Below are 20,180 nucleotides of genomic sequence, written 5' to 3' on the forward strand. Positions count from 1 at the left end.
CAAAATTTGGTGAGTACTTGCCTACTTTTGGCAAGTACTCACAAAAAATCCCAACAAGTTTTCACTAGAAAACCATACCTGCAAACATGTGAGTTAAGCTTGCAAATACTCACACAGTAAAAAAACATGTGAGTACTTGGCAATATAACGAGCACTCGCAGGGTTTGCAAACTACGGCCAAAATCATAGAGGCCTTGCCCATGTTTGTCTATACATCATAGAGATTTAGACCCAGAGGAACATACCACTCAGTTTGTTTGTCTGAATGTGAAAATGAAGAGAATGTTAGGCTTCTGCCCAACTGCAAGCACAGTTTTCAAACAGAGTGTACTGATATGTGGTTTCATTCTCGTTCTAATTGCCCTCTTTGTAGAACCAAGGTAGACACTAGAATAGACAATGTAAAACAGAAGAAGAAGATGCCCATATATCAAATGGTGAGAGAATGTAGTTATTGACATCAATTTTGCAGTCAAACAACTTTAGAGTAGAAAATTTTATATAAACTTCTTCAAAGTTGAACAGTCATCTTTCAATTTATATTTTTCTTAAAACATCAAGTGAAAGGCATTTAAATGACCAATGTAATGTCCCCTTTTATGAAATGTCCTAATTTACCCTAGATTTCAAATCTTAACAGCTAAGGGTGGGTTAGAGAGAGAATACTTTTATTTCTCAAATAGGAAATCCAAAATATTGTCTTATCCTAACAGTAGTTGCAGATTCGATCTATTTGTTCTCTTCTCTTCCAAAGTTGTTCCATGGTTTGATCTGGGCGCTGGAGTGGTCCCTTATTTCCTTCGCTAGACATTGGAGAGTCATAACCCTTTCAAGGGGTTGCAATGATTGTGAGGGATGTGCGCCTTTTCATGATTTGACCACTGCCCCTTTGTTAATCTATGTGGACTATTCAGTTGTTAGGAATGTTATCACACCTCTGAAATCAATTATGATGAATATGATCGCTGTATTATAGAAGAGATCCGATCCTTTAGGCTGATTCTGTGATGTTGTGCATTGTCTAACAATGCCCGACTTCATGGGATAAGCGATTGTGTTTGTGTAATGTCCCTACTAGTTAGAGATCATTATTTTGCAAAACAGATTGTTAGAACACAACAAAAATATATACAAACTAATCTAATTTGCAATTAAAGTTCAATTACTCAATTAACACTAATCTCAATTCTTAAAAAGGATACGAGTGCAGCAATGGGACATGTCCTTAGGCGGCTTGTGAAGCTCGCCTTCTTGGAGCCCATCTTGGTTCGAAGCCATACCAGGAAATCAAAGGTTAATTCGATTCCTGTCTTAGATGTAATTTCTTACACCCAAGCCATCCAGGAAATCGAAGGTTAATTCAATTCCGATCTTGGATGTAATTTCTTACACCCAAGCCATCCAGGAAATCAAAGGTTAATTCGATTCCTGTCTTGGATGTAACTTCTTACACCCAAGCCATCCAAGAAATCGAAGGTTAATTTGATTCTTGTCTTGGGTTTACACCCAAGCCATCCAAGGAAGACCATATGTCAATTCCTTGCCTTGGCTGATACATCTCATCATCCAAGTCCATTAGAGGGGACTGGCCAAATCCGTCTCTTCTTGATTGAACTTAATCAACCAAGCCATATATATGCATATAGATATTCACTATATACTGCCTATCAGGGATTATCATAATCCCTGAATTAGGCTAAGGGAATTTCCTCCCAATAGCCTCCATCATATAGCTACATTATTCATATAACATTCTACATTTCATTATCATTTCAATTATAATTTATGTCTGTCTTTACATACTTCTTTATTCCTATTATTGATTCCACATGAACAAGTACATTGCAGATATGTACATATATGTGTGTGTGTATACACACATGTACACACACACACACATATATATATAAAACGATATTATAATAACAATATAATTCTGTCAAAGAGATTGGTTACATACTACATATGATCTTATAGGTTAGTCTTCAGTCTGCTGTATTGATTTTATATTTAAATTATCTGATGTATTCCACTGTCTTCGTATAATTCCCTTCTTATATCATATTCCGTTCTATTATTGAAAACCATCCATCATATTCATAATAATATGTATATTTATAATTTATGCTTTTGTAAATATATAAACGTAATCTTATTGATGTTATGTTCAGTATGTATGTATGTATATATATTATTATTTTCTGATTTGAATATAAATAAATTAATAAATTATATTATCAAATATTTATATATTTTCTAGTTATCAAATATATATTAAAATAGCACTACTGAGTACTGCCTACAAGCAATAATTATATTTAGTGGGGTGTAAGGGCAGACAGATCTGACCTGGTCTGCCATTATATAAGAAATGCATAATTACTGTCATACGTGTTGTAGTCTATATTACTCTTACTACTAAATTCTGCATTCAAACCTTATTAGCCTTCCTATGTTAAGCATACATGTTCAGCCTATCTCCCCCTGCTTGTAAATATTAGTTATTAAAATATTAAGTGGTTAGTAATGGCAGACAGATCTGACACATGTCAGATCTGGTCTACCACTGTTATGAAATTATGTATACACATTGCAGTTTAGGATAGTATTTAAATTCTGCATATGAACATTATCGGGTTTCATGGGCCTCATATATTAAGCCCACTTACTAAACACATCCCCGTGCATACCACCCAAAACAGTGATGTTACTGCCCATAAATTAATAACAGATCTGATCTGATCGATGCTGCCAGAAAATTTATATCTATTTTCTTCTTTTTCCCCCCTCTTGAATGGATGAGGTGCCGTATATATATATATCTCCTCAATGGAATGAAAGCGTATGTCTTTCCAAGTGGTCATCTTCCTCCCAAGGGTGGCGGTAAGATGACCTTTAATATGATGTGTTTGCCCTTTGACTAAATCGTAATACTTATAATTTTCTTAACCCCGTGTCTCTCTACTAAGATTGTTGCTTTAGTTGATAATAAGATCGATCCCTTAGTAATTATCGCCCCTTCCCATTATTCATGAACAATTGTTACTTATACAAATCATGCTTTTAGTCTTAATCATTGCCTTTGCATTACTAAGTAAATTCGCTGCATTACGGTATGTACTGCCTTGTAATTTAGTTATCTTGACCTTCCCTTGGGTGGCAGTAAGATAGTATGCTTTTCGATATGACCATTCTTTACTGATTGAAACAAATTGATAATGATCGATAGATAATATCGCTATGTCATGTTACATCTGCATGATGATATCGATATGGGTTGCCTTTACATATGGTCTATATAATAGATGGATATTGTACCGACTATAGAGATATATATAAGGGTTCTCTTGACCATCTGCTTAAGGTGATCTTGGATATCTAATATTGATATTATGCATATACATACATATCAATATTATAATCTCTGATCATTGCTAGATCAACGTCCTATCTTCAATATGCATCGTACTTATTTATTATTTCTAGATTTATTAGATTAATTAAATGATTGATCAACTACTATATCAAATACATTAAATAAATAATCAACTATCAAAACGTCACCATATCAATTGATACGGGGTATGACAGATTGTCATATTTGTTTATAATTTATGTAATATAATTGATTTAAATATTTCAATAAATATTATTATTGATAAATAAATATCAATTAATAAATATTTATTAGTTTCGAATCATTCGTTGATTATATTAATTACTAATAATTTCTCCTATTTAGGTTATATTTAACAATCAAGGTGGGGGACATGACAGTTTGATTCATGAAATTGTGAAGTCTTACTTTGTAAGACAATTTCAACGATATTGGGTTGGGAGCATGACAAATTAAGGAATGGGCTACAAGTGTAGTAACTTCAATGTATTATGAATGTGGATGGAATTAAGTATGACTGTCATTCATATTGCAGTCTATATTGATATTACTATTAAATTCTGCAGTAGAATATCATCAGACTTCATATATTGAGCACATCCCCATGCATACCACCAAAAGCCAGGATGTTAATGCCTGCAACTTAATAGCAGTGTCAATCTGCTCTGGTCATTGGTGATATCCCAGGAAACTTTTGATTCCTTTCCCTTATATCACTCAATGTGGGGGAGAGGCTGTATGCCCTTTGGCAAGATACACACCCTTAGCACCCTTCGAAACAGTGTGACTCTTTATTATTTGTGCCCTTTGAAAGGGACACAACCTTTCACAATCAGTTCTGCACTCCTTTTTTTAGATCAGATCTGCACTTCTGATTCCCCCAAATTTTACCCCTCAAATGAGGTTCTCTTCTCCCTTTTATATCTCATGTTTGAGAGAGTCACAACTTTTCATTTCTTGTCTTTTGACCATTCATTAACTTAGTTAAAATTTCATTTTATTTAATTATACTTGTATATTTTAATTTTAAATTTTATTATTATTATTTAATATTAACTTGCATTTCAAAGTGGGGACATTACAACCAAACTGTCATAAGAGATTGGGAAGAGAAAACATCAACTTTTGCCCTCTCAAGCAGTGTTTTCTAACCTCAATACAATGGCAGTCTTCTCCCTTTTACAAAATGTTTGTATTCCTCCACAAACAAAATGGTTTAATCTTCAAAAGACAGCAGATTTCATGGTAGAATTGTCCCAAAATTAAAAAGCAATTTGTGGCCCTGAATAATAGCAATTAGCAAGTATTACCTTCTTAAGACAGCAGTTTCTAACCTCAAAAAACAGTGATTATCATCTTCCCAAACAGCAGAGATTTTAATGTGAACAGTGGGGTTTTGTTATCTAAAACAGCAGCAACCAAAAACAGTTCCATTTCCTTCTTAGCATATTTGGAGCTACATTTGGCAATATACTCAGCAAATGTCCTCATCAATATAACCTTGTAGTCTCAAAACAGCAGTTGATGAAGATAAGGTAGTGTCAGCATTTCACTGTTAAAGCTTGTGCTTTGGTCAATACAGAATACTGTTTTGTTCCAAGAAAGATAGGTGTTGATCATATAAACCAGACATAGAGAGTAGTAAAACGCAGAGATTGGAAAATCGCCTAGGACTTGCCAAACTCAGCAAGTCCGAGTACGATTCATGCCCCCCAAGTCTGGCGAGCTCAAACTCGGGCTCGTCTGAGTCCAGGGGGCGAACTCGCCAGATTCGCCGAGTTGGCGAGTTTGGCATAAACTCGCCAAACTCGGCAAGTCCCATGCCTGGGACTCGACCGGCGGCAAGGCTTTAAAAAAGCAGAAAAAAATGCATTTTTTAAAGTTTTCAATTTCTTTTTTTTATGTTATTTATCCTCCAACCCTAAAAGTGAACTTCATTTCATTCATTTGGAAAAATAGGAGGAGAAAAATGAGTTGTGAAGAAAAACAAGGGTGCATTGAAGAAAAACCAGCAAGGAGGAAGTTCAAGATTTCTTCCATTTATCACATTGGGGCTGCATTGTGTTTGGATTCGGTGCATCAAGAGTTGGATAGGAAGAGTTTGCAGCTCATTTCAAGCTTGTTGTAAAAGGTAAGATTGTTTTTTTGAAGATTTTTTTGTTTCTTGTATGCAAAAAATCCATTTTCTATTCATTTATTTTGAAAGTTTTACATTTTCTTCCAAAATCATTGCAGCAAACTTCACTTTATTATTTGCCTCAACTTCAAGTTTCACAAAACTATCCTACAAAATCTACTTCAGCTTCTAGACCCTCCATTAGAAAGGACCCTGCTTGGAAATATCATGAGGATTTTCCAAGGCAAGGAAAGGGGCAAACAAAATGTACATTTTGCAAAACAATATTCCATGGAAGTATATATAGACTGAAATACCATATTTCTGGTGTGCATGGACATGATGTCGAACCATGCCTAAAAGCACTCCCTGAGGCCGTATGTGATTGTTATGTAATGGTTGAGGAAATTGAGAGGAAAAAGAAACAAAAGGAGGATCGAGCGGCCATTGGGAGAGAGGCAACTTTAGGAAGAGGGACACAGTTAGGTTGTGTTGGAGGCCCTTCTTCCTTACCTCCATATCGTCCCACTCAGTTTGCTACTGCTGGTGCTAGTGCTTCCGCTTCTACTTCTGTAAGTGGCACAATAGATTATCTATGGAGAAGATGAATGATCTCGTCTTTGTTCACTACAACCTCCGCTTGAGAATGAGAAAGAATGCATTAGTTGACATCTCTCTTATCATTCTAGATGAGGTTGATCCTGAAGCAGAGTGGGCCACTGAGACAGATCCTGCAGCTGTCTTTAGTGATGATGACATTGATTGGATCGACCAGGTAGATATAGATGCTGAGGTTGTAGCCATGGCAGAGGAGCAGAGAGCACGCGCAGAGACAGCAGATTCAGAGGTAGATACTGATAGTGACACGGATGTTCCTGATGTTGGTGAGCATGGCATGGTGTCACGGGGAGCGACTATGGCTGCCGAATCATCCAGGACCTACCTTAAATGCCTTCACAGGGGGCCGGGGCAAGAGGGTGCACGCTCCTCTGAGCCATAGGCTTGTAGTTGTATTTACCTTTGGTATTTGTGTGGAACATTTGATGATGATCATATGGTGACATGGATTTTTTATTCCATGAGTTTTGTAATATTGTATACATTTGACAATAATTATATATCTATGTTTGTTATTTCCTTCAGCTACAATTTGTGTTTATGCTTATGTGATTGATGTATACTTGTGTATGTAATCAAATGAGCCGAGTTTGATAATGTTATTGTGTCTTTAAGGTGTATTCAATAAAGGGTGCAAGAAACAAGTTTTAAATCTTTAAAAATCTCTAAATTTCTTGAGTTTTTCACTTTCCTGAATCCAGCCGAGTCTGACTCTGAGTCCCCGAGTACGAGTCTGGGTCGGCCTTGTCGAGTCTGAGCCGAGTCCGAGTCCCATTTCTACGAGTAAAAGTATAAAAACAAGAGGAAGGCTCAATTCAGAACAGAAAATAAGATGACATACCATTTATAACCCAATGTAATGGCACCTCCCAAACTTATGTCCAAATAGCTTCAGTTCAAGGATGCTGACTTGGGACACGTAAATGTCCAAAAATTGGACTTGGGAAAGCTTATTTGGGTAACAAAGTGTCAAAAAGATTGTGAGACACTGGTCTTGTATGGGCAGCCTCTTTTCAAATTTTGGTGCAAAGTCCAATGTTCATTGATGAATGTACTAATCATTATAATCAAGTGACAAGAGAGATAGGGTCGTTGAATGGGCAGCTGCTTTGCAAGCTTGACCCTGATTCTATCAAAAGTATATTCAGTTTGTCTTTGTATGAAGAAACTCTAAAGGCTAATTTGGCTAATGCAAAGAGTAGTGAAACACGAAGACTTCTGAATGCCAAAAACATGTAAAACATTTAGAAGAAATGAGTAAAAAGAAAAACTGGCCATGATGATCACTCTTCTCAGTGGAGAGATGGGACAAACAAAAGCAAGGAAATTTGGGTCATCGGAGTTTTACATCATGAACATGATTTGCAAGGGTGAGATCTATTTGGACTGGACATCTTGATCAGCGAATGCATTCATAGACAGTTGATTTTGACCACATTCATGAGTTTCATATGTTCCCTTTTTTGGTCTTATGCATTTGCAAAGATAGGTTTTAATTCAGGATTGTCAAGAGAGAGATCATTCAGCATCACACACATTTACAAATGTTACCTCAGCTGAAATATAGCAAGTCATTGAAACACTATTAAAAGGTGAATGAATCCTTTATGTTGCATCCAATCAAGAAGATGGATAAAAAGTTGCATATCCATTTTCCAAAGCAAGCTAGGGCTACTATTGCAGAGTAAATTAATTGGTTCATCTCACTCCCAACTCTCAACTATATAAAAGTATTTAGCTTCTCATCCTTTCCACAAATATTGAGCGATGAGCATATGCAAGTGATGAGTTTCTCTATTCAGCTGGCTTTCTACAAATGCAAAAAAGGTGTCAATGCAAAGGATCTAAGTGTAGAGTTTTTTAAACTTAACTTGGTCCTTTGAAGAGTACCTTAATATCTTTTAAAAAGTTCCTAGATGGTTATAGGGATAGAAAGACCATATCTCCAACCCCAAATAATATCTTGGTGCAATGTTGATTTGCTTAAAGCTTCTATTGATTTTGGGCCAGCTATTGACACCCTATTGTCAATGAACACCACTTCAATGAGGTGACTGCATCATATCCATTTAGTGCCATAAATGGTGTCATGACAATTCTCTTCAAGATGTAGCCAATTAACGCATGTTGTCTATTTATCTATGGCATAGTTCCTCAAATATCCTTAAACCACTTATTTGTTATCTTTGTCTATTCATTGGGTTGGGGGTGATAATTGATAATAGGAGTTGTTGAATTTATGGTAGTGCTCATTAACCACGGGCAAACATCAGATCTGTTGCCTTCCCAACCATAGACGATAAGCTCTTATCGTCACCCTTGAGCACACTACATGTCCTTCATGTTATTGAATTCATATCTATTGATTCAATCATGACCTTGCATATACATGAATCAATACCTCCTAATAGACCTCAAGTCGGCCATATACTTTTGGCACCAAGGATAGGGTCAGAAATATATATATTACAAGTTACATATGAGTCTCCCTTAGTTGCAAGTTACATTTAACTTAATCATAAGTTATACAAAAGTGGTTCGCCCAAATAGGGTCTGCCCCAAATTAGAGTCATACAACTGAGATATTCAAATGCCAAGGCCGACAGGCCACTTGGCATTTTGTGCACTAGATCGGCCCTAGAAGGGATCCGACCTAGCTACACAACAACAGGAACGAGCTTAGTGCTAGTCAAATGAAATAGCTTCTACAAAAGGAGCTGAGGACTTTGCCATCCTTGTGACTAACAATGGTATTAAGCAAACCATGTTGTAATATCCCCAAATAGGAATAATAGAAAAATAACAATATTTCCAAAATTAGGGCACAGAAATATCTGAAACTTGATTTGCATATAAGAAATTCTACAACAAACTCAGATTTATAATCAGATTACTGATCTGATTTTTCTGTTAATAGCTATGTTTCCCCAAGTTTCCGAGACAAAGACGATAGGGGATGGCAGGACGCGTTTCCAGGACGGCAAATTTTTTGCCAATTTTGGGGACGGCTATATAAAATATAGGGAAAATTTAAAATATACAAGGTATATTTTAAATGTTCATATGAAAAATAGATAAAGCATGTGTATATACATTATATTCATATGAAAACATGGATAAAGCAGATATATGTACTTATAGAACCTTAACAAACCATATTTGTGTTCAGAATTCATTGTCAATACTCAATATGCATTCATAATTCGAAATCCATTGTCAATACTCAATATGCATTCATAATTGAAAATCCGTTGTCAATATGCCAGCACTTGTTTGCATGTAGTTCATTGTTTCTTTCTAGTTGGAGGATATTTTGATAGTCTTCCATTACATTATGACCTACAACCGCTTCTTTATGCACTACAATGTTTTGGGTGTTTGTAAAATTCATTACCAAGCTGCTATTCATATTTCTAAGTGCTTTTGGCTATGATTCAAACCTGTTTACCTTTCATATCAGTGCAAAGTCCAATATTGCAGACCTGCAACCACTTTTTTACGCACTACTGAATTCTAAGTGTTTGTAAAATTTAATACCAGGCTGCTGCTCATTATTTCTAAGTGCTTTGGGAAGTGATTCAGACATGTTTACCCATCATATTAGTGAAAATCCAGTTTTACAGACCTATAATAAAATTAAAAAATGTTTTTTTTGAGCATCTGAGTTTGTTTTTTAAATGTGTTGGCAAAAGGGGGACAGCTGACCGTCCCTGGGACAGTTAAGGGATGTCACAGATGTCCCCAACCTAAGTCACCAGGTTCGGCCGAATTTCATCCTTGAAGTTCGAAATTTGTCGAACTTCAAAATAAATAAATAAATAAATAAATTTTTGGCCTTCTTCTTCTGTTAGTATTTTTTAAACACATCTTCTTTTCTTTGATTAAAACCCATTAACCCGTTCTTTCTTCAGGATATTTATGTCTGTTAGAACCCTCAATTAGGATGAGAAAAAAATGCTGAAGATGATAATTGATTACCCAATCAGTGAGGTATTCCAGTATTTGGTGATTCTGTTATTCTCATAAGATGAGATAAAGATGTTACTTACAATAAACCTTATTAGCAATTCATATGGAACCATCCCCCATATGAAAGATTGGTTGTTTTATAGAATATATCTGGCATATTTATACATATGGCAAACTTAATTCGAATTTTATACATTTCGAATTTTTCCCTCATCGAATTTCATTCGAATTTCAAAGTTGTCGAACTTCGAATTCGAATTCGAACCTGGTGACTTAGTCCCCAACCATATTGGGGACGGGGGGATGTCTCCTTTAAGAATCACTGCCGTCCCCAAGTTTCTGGGATGTTTCCCACAGATTTTGCAATTTTGGGGACGGCAGGGGGACGTCCCCTGGCCATCCACAAGTCCCTGAAACATCCCCGGTACAGGGACAGGAGATTTTAGCCCGGGGATGTGTCCCCTGGTAACGTAGGCTAATAGAAATAAATTTCTGGGTACTACTAAACATAGAAAAAGTACAGAAAATCCCTTTTAATTCTGCCCAAAAATTTAAAAAATGGATTACATTCATTTTCTCTTAATTTCCTGAGATATAGATGATTCAAATATACAGATTTGGACACAAATACCTCATAATTTATCTTCAAACCCTAGCTGTCCTGAGAAAAGACTTCAAACCCTAGCTTACCTTGTCAAACTCCCAATAAACCAGCACTAGGTCTAATAAACTTGTCCTTTCTATTGCTGTTCTTGATGATGCTTAGAAATATGAACATACCTTATCGTATTTAGTCCAAATCTGAACCTGTAACTCTGAATTTCACCTCTAAATCAGCATCCAAACCTGATAAACAATTGCAGCCCTAAAAAATGATGTGCTAAGCTTTCACAAACCAAAGCTCTTCCACTGAAACACACCCTTTCTGACTAGAGGGAGCCCATATGTCTCTCTGAAACCAGGGATACTCGAGGATTTCAGACCTTAAGCGAAAGATTGCAGCAGAAAAAGATAAAAGACTAATAACATAACATAATGAGCTCTAAAGAACCCTAGAGAGATATATAGTAACTCCCAAAGGGATGAATTGATCTCAGCCCTTAATCATCCACCTCTTAATCCAATCCTCTGCATTAAAACACTAAAAATGAGCCAAAAGGCTCCTTGAAAACGCACACCTCCTTTGCCTTTTTGTCACATGCTTTTTAAAATCCCTAAAAGTACATAAAAGGGGGACAACTTAAGTCTTTTGGCTAGGTGTCACTTAAGTTGCATAAAAGACATGCCCAAAACTTAAAATCACTTAAGTTGCATAAAAAGATGTGCCCACAACTTAAGAATATAATAGAATACAAGCCTAAGACTCCACACTTACCCAATAATGCTCTAAGTCCTCTTCCTCTTGGGTAAACCAAGGAAAGGACGGTAAATGCACTGTTAAGCCTCATGGCTTGAGTTGGGGACATCACACGTGTCCAAAATACCTATTTGAAATACAAGTCAACTACATGTTTTCATTGAAAACAATATGGATGGCAAAGATATGAATGGATTTAGTTAACTAATCGACTATGACACAAATGTAATCCTCACCATTTACCTAAGGAAGGCATGTGATTATATGCATGGATATATTTCCCATTTTTTATTAGGAATGGGTGAAGGCTAGAGTAAACCTACTAGAAAATTGTGCTTTACTTTATTTTGGTGGCCAATAATGCACTCTCTAAAATGCTTGAGAACATCCTTCATGAAACCCATACAAGAAAATCTCTCTTACTTGCTTATAGGTCTTTTATTAGCCACAAATTGTATCCTTCATCTTGGACTCACATATAAGGAAAACATTCTTCTTATACTAGATAAGACCGTCTCCCATACGCCTATCACCATGCACACTTCCATCTGAAATATTAGTAGCAAAAGTGTTCTTGGAATATTCTACCATGATAGAGGCCTAGAAGCACGTGCGTTTCCCCTAGTCCCACAACATAGAAATCATCACATACCTTATAATCACCCAAAGATACCTTGAGTTGTCAAATTACCTTGGTGCATGGGATGGTTAAGCAATCAATGATAGTGACATTGAACCCTAGAAAATCCTCCACCCTCAATCTTCGCTTGGTCACAAGGCCTCCATTGATAAAATTGTGTGCCATCAATAAGCACAATAATTCATCATTCGTATATCCCACCATGAACTTGAAACGGTTGATACTATCGTGTTCCTAAAAGAGCTACAAGTGTCCCTTCACTAGTGCCTATAGTATCTCTCATCAACTGCTCAATCTCATGCCAAACAATTGGCTCTTCTATTCAACATTGTTCTTTTGATTCATCGGTCTTACAACCAATCTCTTCTTTATAAAAATTACTTTGTAATGGACTTGGCCCTCACCCAAACATCAATGACTAGACTTCCAACACTCTGCATTTAAAACACATTTTTTATCTCATTTTTGGTTCGCACATCAATCCTTTTTGCTGCTTTTCATGAGTTATGTCTATGCCTTATCAAACCAGCCAGCATTCTTGCCACTTCAATGTTTATTAAAGTAAACATATTAACCATAATTCTTTTCTCTATGAATCGCTGCTTTGTCTATTTGCACTTTGTCGTTTCCTTGAAACAAAGTCGCTTTTGTTGTTTATGTGATTGTTGTAAGTTGTAGTTACTGTCCAATCATTTCCTTTGTAAATCGCTGCATACAATGACAACCTTTACTGCTATCTTTCTTATTTCTTATTTTTCTTCTAAACTGAATGTCTTAAGAGAGTTGATGTTGTTGGCAAAATGGTCACCGCTCCCCTCGGGGTTCGTGACAAGGGACTAACCATCTGCCGTGGGATCCATATCTCTACAGTTTGTATTGGGTGTTGATAGATCGGTCTTTTGACGCAATGGCAAACTGGGCCAACAAATGGTATCAGAGCGTTTGGGTCACGGGTTCGAATCCCCTCAGGTAACACTGAGGGGAAGATTATTGGCAAAATGGTCAACGCTCCCCTCGGGATTCATGACAAGGGACTAACTGCCTCCCGTGCAATCCATATCTCTACAGTTTTTATTGGGCGTTGATAGATCGGTCTTTTGACGCAATGGCAAACTGGGCCAACAGATGTAGCATATTAAATATCTTTGTCTTGCTGTTGACAGACGACTGTAGCGTTGGAGAAATTGTGAAGTCTTATCTAAGACAATTTCTCACCTCGTGTTTAGACTTATTCGATGTTGGGTCCGATGTCATAGTGGGGACATGACACCAACAGAAATGACTTAGGGTTACTCCAAGCAAAAAGTGCACCTACCATTCCTCTTAAAAGTTAGGCAGAGACTTAGGCAGTGCAAAGCATATATGTCACCAATTTTCTGATTTGGGTGAGAATTGCCCAGTGGTTAAGCCATTGAAAAATTCCACCAACTTTTCCTCTTAACATCCAAGTAAAACTCTAGCTCATATTGAGATATTTGTTTTATTTGATCTGCCCTTAACTATTCTACAATTCCTTGCTCTTTTGCTTCCCTTGATATTCCATCGTCATTTACTTTGTATTGGGCTTGTGATTATCATCTTCACCCTACAAAAGTCATTAGTCAAAGAAAAGATCATCACAAGATGACCTTGCAAATTGACCAGATGAATCACAATCAGGTTAGATTACCACACAAGTGACAATCAATAAACAAAAACCTTAACAAAAGGTAAGTACAAATACAAAGTTTCATGTGTGTACAACAAAGAGATGATGACAAAGACCGACATTGACAATTGTAGAGGTCAACAGGTGCATATGTTGCTAGTGCACAAGGACCATCTACAAGTGTTCCAAAGTAGCTATTTTTAGCTACATCTGCTTTTTGCTTTCTTCTATTTTGGACTATTTTGGAGTGATCTTCCAGATCATCTATTTGGGGATAGGTTATATTTAGATGATCGTCTCAGTAGTCTATTTCTTACTGTAGTTACACTTATCAAGGTATTGAATATGGGGACAAAATTGTACTAGTTTGGTCCTGGTACGTCCCTGGGCTTACCCAAGGTACTGCCCAGGTGCTTCATTTCTCTATGGGTTCAGCACCCACAAAGAAACCGAGTGCCTGGGCAGTACCTTGGGCGAACCAAGGGACGTGTACCAAGAGCCCAAACACAAACCAAGACCAAAATTTACTCACATTCCAATCTGATCTATTTTAGGATAGTTATTCTTTTCTAAGTCATTGACAAAACTTTTAACACAATTATAAATTTACAATCGATATTATGCATTTTTATTTCTGTTGTTTAAGTACATTGCTTAGAAATTAGAAGTGAACATCAAAATATGACTATTGAAGTGCCAGTATTTATGACAGCAATCACAGAATATCAAATTAATTAATTGACAGAAGCTTCTGGCTCAAGAAATCATCTACATAGTTTACTTCTTATGAGAAACATTACATATTTCAAAACATACCCTGTAAAGAACCAGAGTAAATTTTTCAGGCTTAAATGTTTGATTTATAAATTCATTTAGGCTATTAGAATATTATAATGTTTCTTTAATGATCATCTTAGTCATCTCAGTCGTCTTTAGTTGGTTTCTATTTTTCAGCTTCTGTTTACGATTGTTTCTTTTAGAAATATCGTCTCTTGTAAATTCTTTATATAGAGCTCTCACTCTATTGTTTAATAACATCGAATATTTTAACATAGACTTAGGATTGTGTTTATAACATATGAACATTACATCATAACACAGAATTCACAATATATTGAACAGCAAGCAATAGACATCATTAATAAAAATAAATAACAGGTGTTTGTGGCTGCAGGTGAAAGATTTTGTTATTTTAGATTTGTTCATATATATATATATATAACTAGTATGTTCATCCCACACACACACACACACACACACACATATACATAAATACATACATACAAACATACACACACACACACATACATACATACACAGTACACACATACACACACACATTTTCAACTCAACAACTTAGAAAGTACTTAAAATTAAAATCTCTTAAAGAAACATTTTTTTTGCAAGATTCAATTACAAAATGTATTAAATTAAAAATTGACATCTCAAAAGAGAAAATGCACGGTTTTATAGAAAAAACAATGTGCCAAAAATGCGTTCTAACTTCTAACCAGCGTTTTACCTACGTCGGCATGTATACCCATGTTTTTCTTGCATCTATAAAAACACGAGAGTTAAACTTGTAAAAACTGGCCCAACAAAAAAAATAGAGTACTTGGCAACTCGGAGAGTACTCGCAGAGTTTGCAAACTATGCATACATATACACATGTACACATATACACACACATGTACTATATATCTACATATGCAAGAGTTAAACATGTAAAAACTCGCCCAACAAAAAAAATAGAATACTCAGCAACTCAAAGAGTACTCACAGAGTTTGCAAACTATGCGTATATACATAAACACATTATATATACACATATATACATATATCTATATACATAAATATGATTTATGATTTTACACATTTTTTGTACTAACAAACCCAAACCCCAAAAAGAAATTTAGCTGAACCGACAAACCGGATCCCCAAACCCGGACCGGCAACTTAGACTTTAATTGAATAGAGTGAAAGCTTATTGTCATTTAAGTCTTCTATGTTAGGCAAAAAAGCAAAAATTCTTGTCTAATGCCTAAGCGTTGAATAGTCTTGTGCCTTAGCCTGAGAACAAAAATATAAATGTTTTCCTTTAAACATGTTTACAGTCCATACTCAAAGAAATCCCACTAGTTTAAGCTTTTATTTGTAATTTCCCTTGTAAGGGAATTTATCATTTCCTTCAATCTTTTAGAAGGGAGCTTCAAGGTTCTATCTTACATACTGTTCTGTTCTGTGTTGTACCACAAGGTACAAATCAAAACACTAGCACAAATCACTATGTCCTCATGCTTATGTTGTCGTGGGATAACCAACCACCTCAGGTCATTTGCATACCTATCAATGCATATAGAGACAATCTGTAGTGTCAATTGACTAAGACTTGAATACACTCAAATAGGTAGCAAAGGGCAGTGACTTTAGATTAGACTTCTTTGAGTAATGATAAAATCCCCAGTCACGGCATTGGGAACTTTAGGAGTACTCTGGAAGTCCCAGCTCAAAAAAAATTCTAGAAGCTCTTAGAAAATGGTTGAAAATTGCCAAAAACGTTTCTGAGTTTCTCAAAATATACCAAGAGCCCCTGGCCTTTTCTCTAGGAGATTACAAAAGTCCCTGGTGCGTTAAAGTTTTATAAACTTGGAAACAATGTTTCATCCCGCAGGAAACTTTTTGTAGGACTCTAAGCAAAAATAACATCTAATATGACAGGTATGATTCATGAGTATGGTGTATACTATAGCTCAAAAACTTGCACACAGTAAAAACATAGATCCCAAAAATTTGACTTGGACTGGAACCGGGCAGAAATATCAGACAAAATAGATTATTAAGTTAAAAAAGCACAAAATAAACTTGAATGATGCATAAAAAGAATAAAGAATTAATAATGTGTGAATCACTCACCTGCTGCGTAAACTGGTTGATTTTTAAAACGCTGTTGTATACGGAGAGAGTGCAAAAGACATATCTAATATCACAGGCACAATTTTATGATGTGTACATTTTACATTGTAAAAATTTAGACTATCCATAGGTGGAGAAAAGAACGTAAAATGCAGAAATCTTGTGTAAACGTGAGTTGGTACATCCTACAGATCTTACCGTCAAAAAGGATATGAATATAAATTCCGTATTCTATTCTATGAGAAAGAATACTTTCATTTGAAGCTCTCGGTAATGGATTGGATATTCCAAGAATCACTTTCAAACTTTCCAAAATATTTCTGGAGGCCTTCTAGCCTTCTCTAGAGTTCTGCGGCAATTCATAAGTGTATAAGACTTTAAAAACTGTAAGTGTCTTTTCATCCTACCAGAATCAATGGCTGAGATTTTGCAACCTCTTCAAGGCTGGGATTTAGAACTTTACAGCTTATTCAGAGAATTAAAGGAGTTTTACACTAAAGGAAAATGTTTTTGTCATAGTTTCAAATGCAGAGTCCAGTGGAAAGATAGAAATTCAAATTTCATGGGGATCATTTCACGACCTGATAGGAAAATTCCATATCACTCTTCACGCGATTATTGCCTTATTCTATCACTACGATCCTACAGGATCTACCTATGGCGTATTCATAATCTTGTAAAATGTTTTTCTTAGAGTAAAAATTTGACAGTTGTCAACGTACTGTTCGGATATGATGTGCATAAACTTAACGAAATTGCAACTATTGGTTGTCGCTTAGTTTTGTAGTATTAATGTTGTAAATGGCATATAAAAGTAAAACCTTTCCGTAAAATCCATTGCAACTTCTTCCATCCCATAAATAGCACAAGCTCATCCAATGCCATACATAAAAAGGTCTTTTATATGAGGAAGGGATAAAATGGCACTAACCTTGACAAACTGTAGGTAATAAGCATTGTATATCCTGAGTGTGTCTTTCACCCGGGCATCAGGACTGATACCCAAAGTTCCATGTGAATCTGACCCCTCCAAAGATTGAACTGGAGCTGTCCAAAAAGCATCATTAAGGTCAGATGGATGTGACAATGCTTCCTCCGAATCACCAATTTCCACTAATTGTCCTGCTACTGATGGTTCCTTGCACTTCGTTGCTGATTTTGCTCCTTTCCTGGCTTGTGCCGAATTACTGGTAGGGCTCGCGGAAGCTGAATTGTTGACATTATTAGCCTTATTATGCCTGGTGTGCTTAGACACCCCATTTGTCTTCACTGATATGGCAACAGCCTCAGGACTAAGCATGTTATCTGCAGAAAGTCCAAAGACACACTGATCAGATGTCTGTGGAGACTCCTCCGACGGAGCATCGCTTGACTGGAATTTCCCTTCGGCCTGACTAGCCCCTTTGCCATTTGGCATATCCTGGTCCTTTAGCCCCATGGCACGCCGACCAAAGCCACCGGAAGATATCTCCTGCGAACCATTTGCCACCGGTACTGCCCCATTGTACTGAGTAACACCATTTCGAGGGGCCCTTTCAGATTTCTCACGGGAGCCCTGCTTTCTATCATCATCATCGTCATCATCATCATCATCATCATCATTATTATCATTTTGCTTGGCTTTAGCCCGCACAATCCTTGGACGCGGGAAGTACAGAGGCCTTTCGGCTGTCTGGAGCCTAGGGCTCACTCTTCGCTGCTGGGATTCTTCAACCACTGCATCGACCGGGCTCTTCTTCGCGCGACGAGAACCGACCTTTTCCCGAGCGACTTCCACGGCGACCTTTGCCTCTTTCGACTCTTCCTCATTGTCGTCGCTCTCAATAACAGTAACGTCGAAGTCCGGAACGACCTTATTTTCCTCATTCTGCACGCAATTTTCGCGCTCCAAAACGCGCTTCTCATTACCATTCTCGTCGTCAAGAAGAAGCACGGGGTTCTCCGGCGACCCGAGTTCGAAGCGCGCTCTCTTGGCATGGCGAGTACCTACTTGCCCCTCTGAATCTTCATCTTCTGCTACAGCACCGGGTGCCGGAAAATCCTTTCCCGGCTGCTGTTGCTGCATTTCCAAGAAATTGAAGTCTTGTGTTGGCCCGTCGTCGCGCGTTCTCTTGCGCTCGCTTTCTGTCGGTGTCACCATTACCATGCTCATGGTCGCGTCCGCCATACAAATCTGCGTTATTTGAACCCCTGTCAACTTCTCGGCTCTCCTGGCGTCTTTTCAGAATGTTACGTCTCGGGTTCAAATCGCACCGAGCTTTCGCGCTTTTCGATTTCTGTATCTGCTCAAGATGATGGCGGGAACATTTAATACAGTTCTTTGGTCGGAAATTTTCGAGACCATCTGACCCTCACGTAACGGGTTCGAATATGAAAAGGGCGGGCCTTTTTAGCTTAGCTGACTATAATACTTATAATAATAGGGGCCTAATTAAAGTTACAATCTCAGTTTTTTAAATGAAAGCTATGTAATCACAAAAAAACATGGACAATTTTCATATAAACCTTAATTAAAAATATATAATAGAAGCCTAATTAAAGTTACAATCTTAGTTCTTTAAATGAAAGCTATGTAATCACCAAAAAACATGGACAATTTTCATATAAAACCTTAATTAAAAATATATAATAGGGGCCTAATTAAAGTTACAATCTCAATTCTTAAATGAAAGCTATGTGTTGGTTGAAAATTGTGTACACTTGGGAAAATATACAAAATTGTGGTTTCAACCACAGCACACGAGTAAAAACTCTCCTAATTAAGGGAAGACTCCCCCTATCTAACTACAACTTGGAAAATAAAATGGGATGGGACAGCAATCTTTCTTCTTTTTTCAAGAAAGACAATATCCTTTTCTTTTCACAGAAAATGATAGCGATTGAATAACAGCAGTAACCACTTTCAAGTGAAATAAGAGAAAGGAAATGAAGTTTCCAGAAAGCGCAAAGACTCCTCGTCACTTCCTTCGGGACGGGACAGCAATATCAAGCTCAAATACTTGACTATTGGAAGTCCTATCTACCCTTTGTTATACTAAATTTTACAACGAATAAAAGATAACAGCTCAAAGACTGAAATAATCTATTCTTTCAACACAAAGACAAGAACTAATGCAAGCTCAAAGACTTGTTGCTATTTCTTATCAAACAGTAACTTTTCCTCAAAAATAGACGCAAGCTCAAAGACTTGCTGCTCCTTCTAGAAATTTTCCTATTTTAATTAATCTTCTCTACTTGCAGCTCAAGGACTTCAAATCAGATTGGACTAAGTTCCTTTAGAAATACTTTGCATAGAAGAAATAAAAAGATTCAAACTCAAACGTGTAGCTCAAAGACTCAAAACTTGAATAATCCTTCTTTATTATTCTTCAAAAACTTTCAATCCACATACATAAGCTCAAAGACTTCTTGCTGTAAATTTGGCAGAGTTTTTGTTTGCCTTCCAAAAGATATATTTACAATGGACCTCTCAAGTATTTATAGAAGAGGAGCCTTGAGAAAAAGGTGTGAGGATCCTAACTA

The 20,180-nt window shown here is 36.7% G+C and overlaps 1 protein-coding gene across 1 annotated transcript in view; it reads right to left on the reverse strand.

Annotated features, from left to right (window-relative positions):
* LOC131075930 (histone-lysine N-methyltransferase, H3 lysine-9 specific SUVH4) overlaps nucleotides 1–19,016 on the reverse strand; it is a 122,946-nt gene extending 103,930 nt beyond the window's left edge. Inside the window, exon 1 of the mRNA XM_058012893.2 lies at nucleotides 17,590–19,016. Within this exon, the coding sequence (XP_057868876.2) occupies nucleotides 17,590–18,825 (1,236 nt within the window). The 5' untranslated portion in view covers nucleotides 18,826–19,016. The remainder of the gene's footprint in view (nucleotides 1–17,589) is intronic.
* Between the last annotated feature and the right edge of the window lie 1,164 nt (nucleotides 19,017–20,180).

The sequence above is a fragment of the Cryptomeria japonica genome, chromosome 9 (genome assembly GCF_030272615.1).
Source record: "Cryptomeria japonica chromosome 9, Sugi_1.0, whole genome shotgun sequence".
Lineage (NCBI taxonomy): Eukaryota > Viridiplantae > Streptophyta > Pinopsida > Cupressales > Cupressaceae > Cryptomeria > Cryptomeria japonica.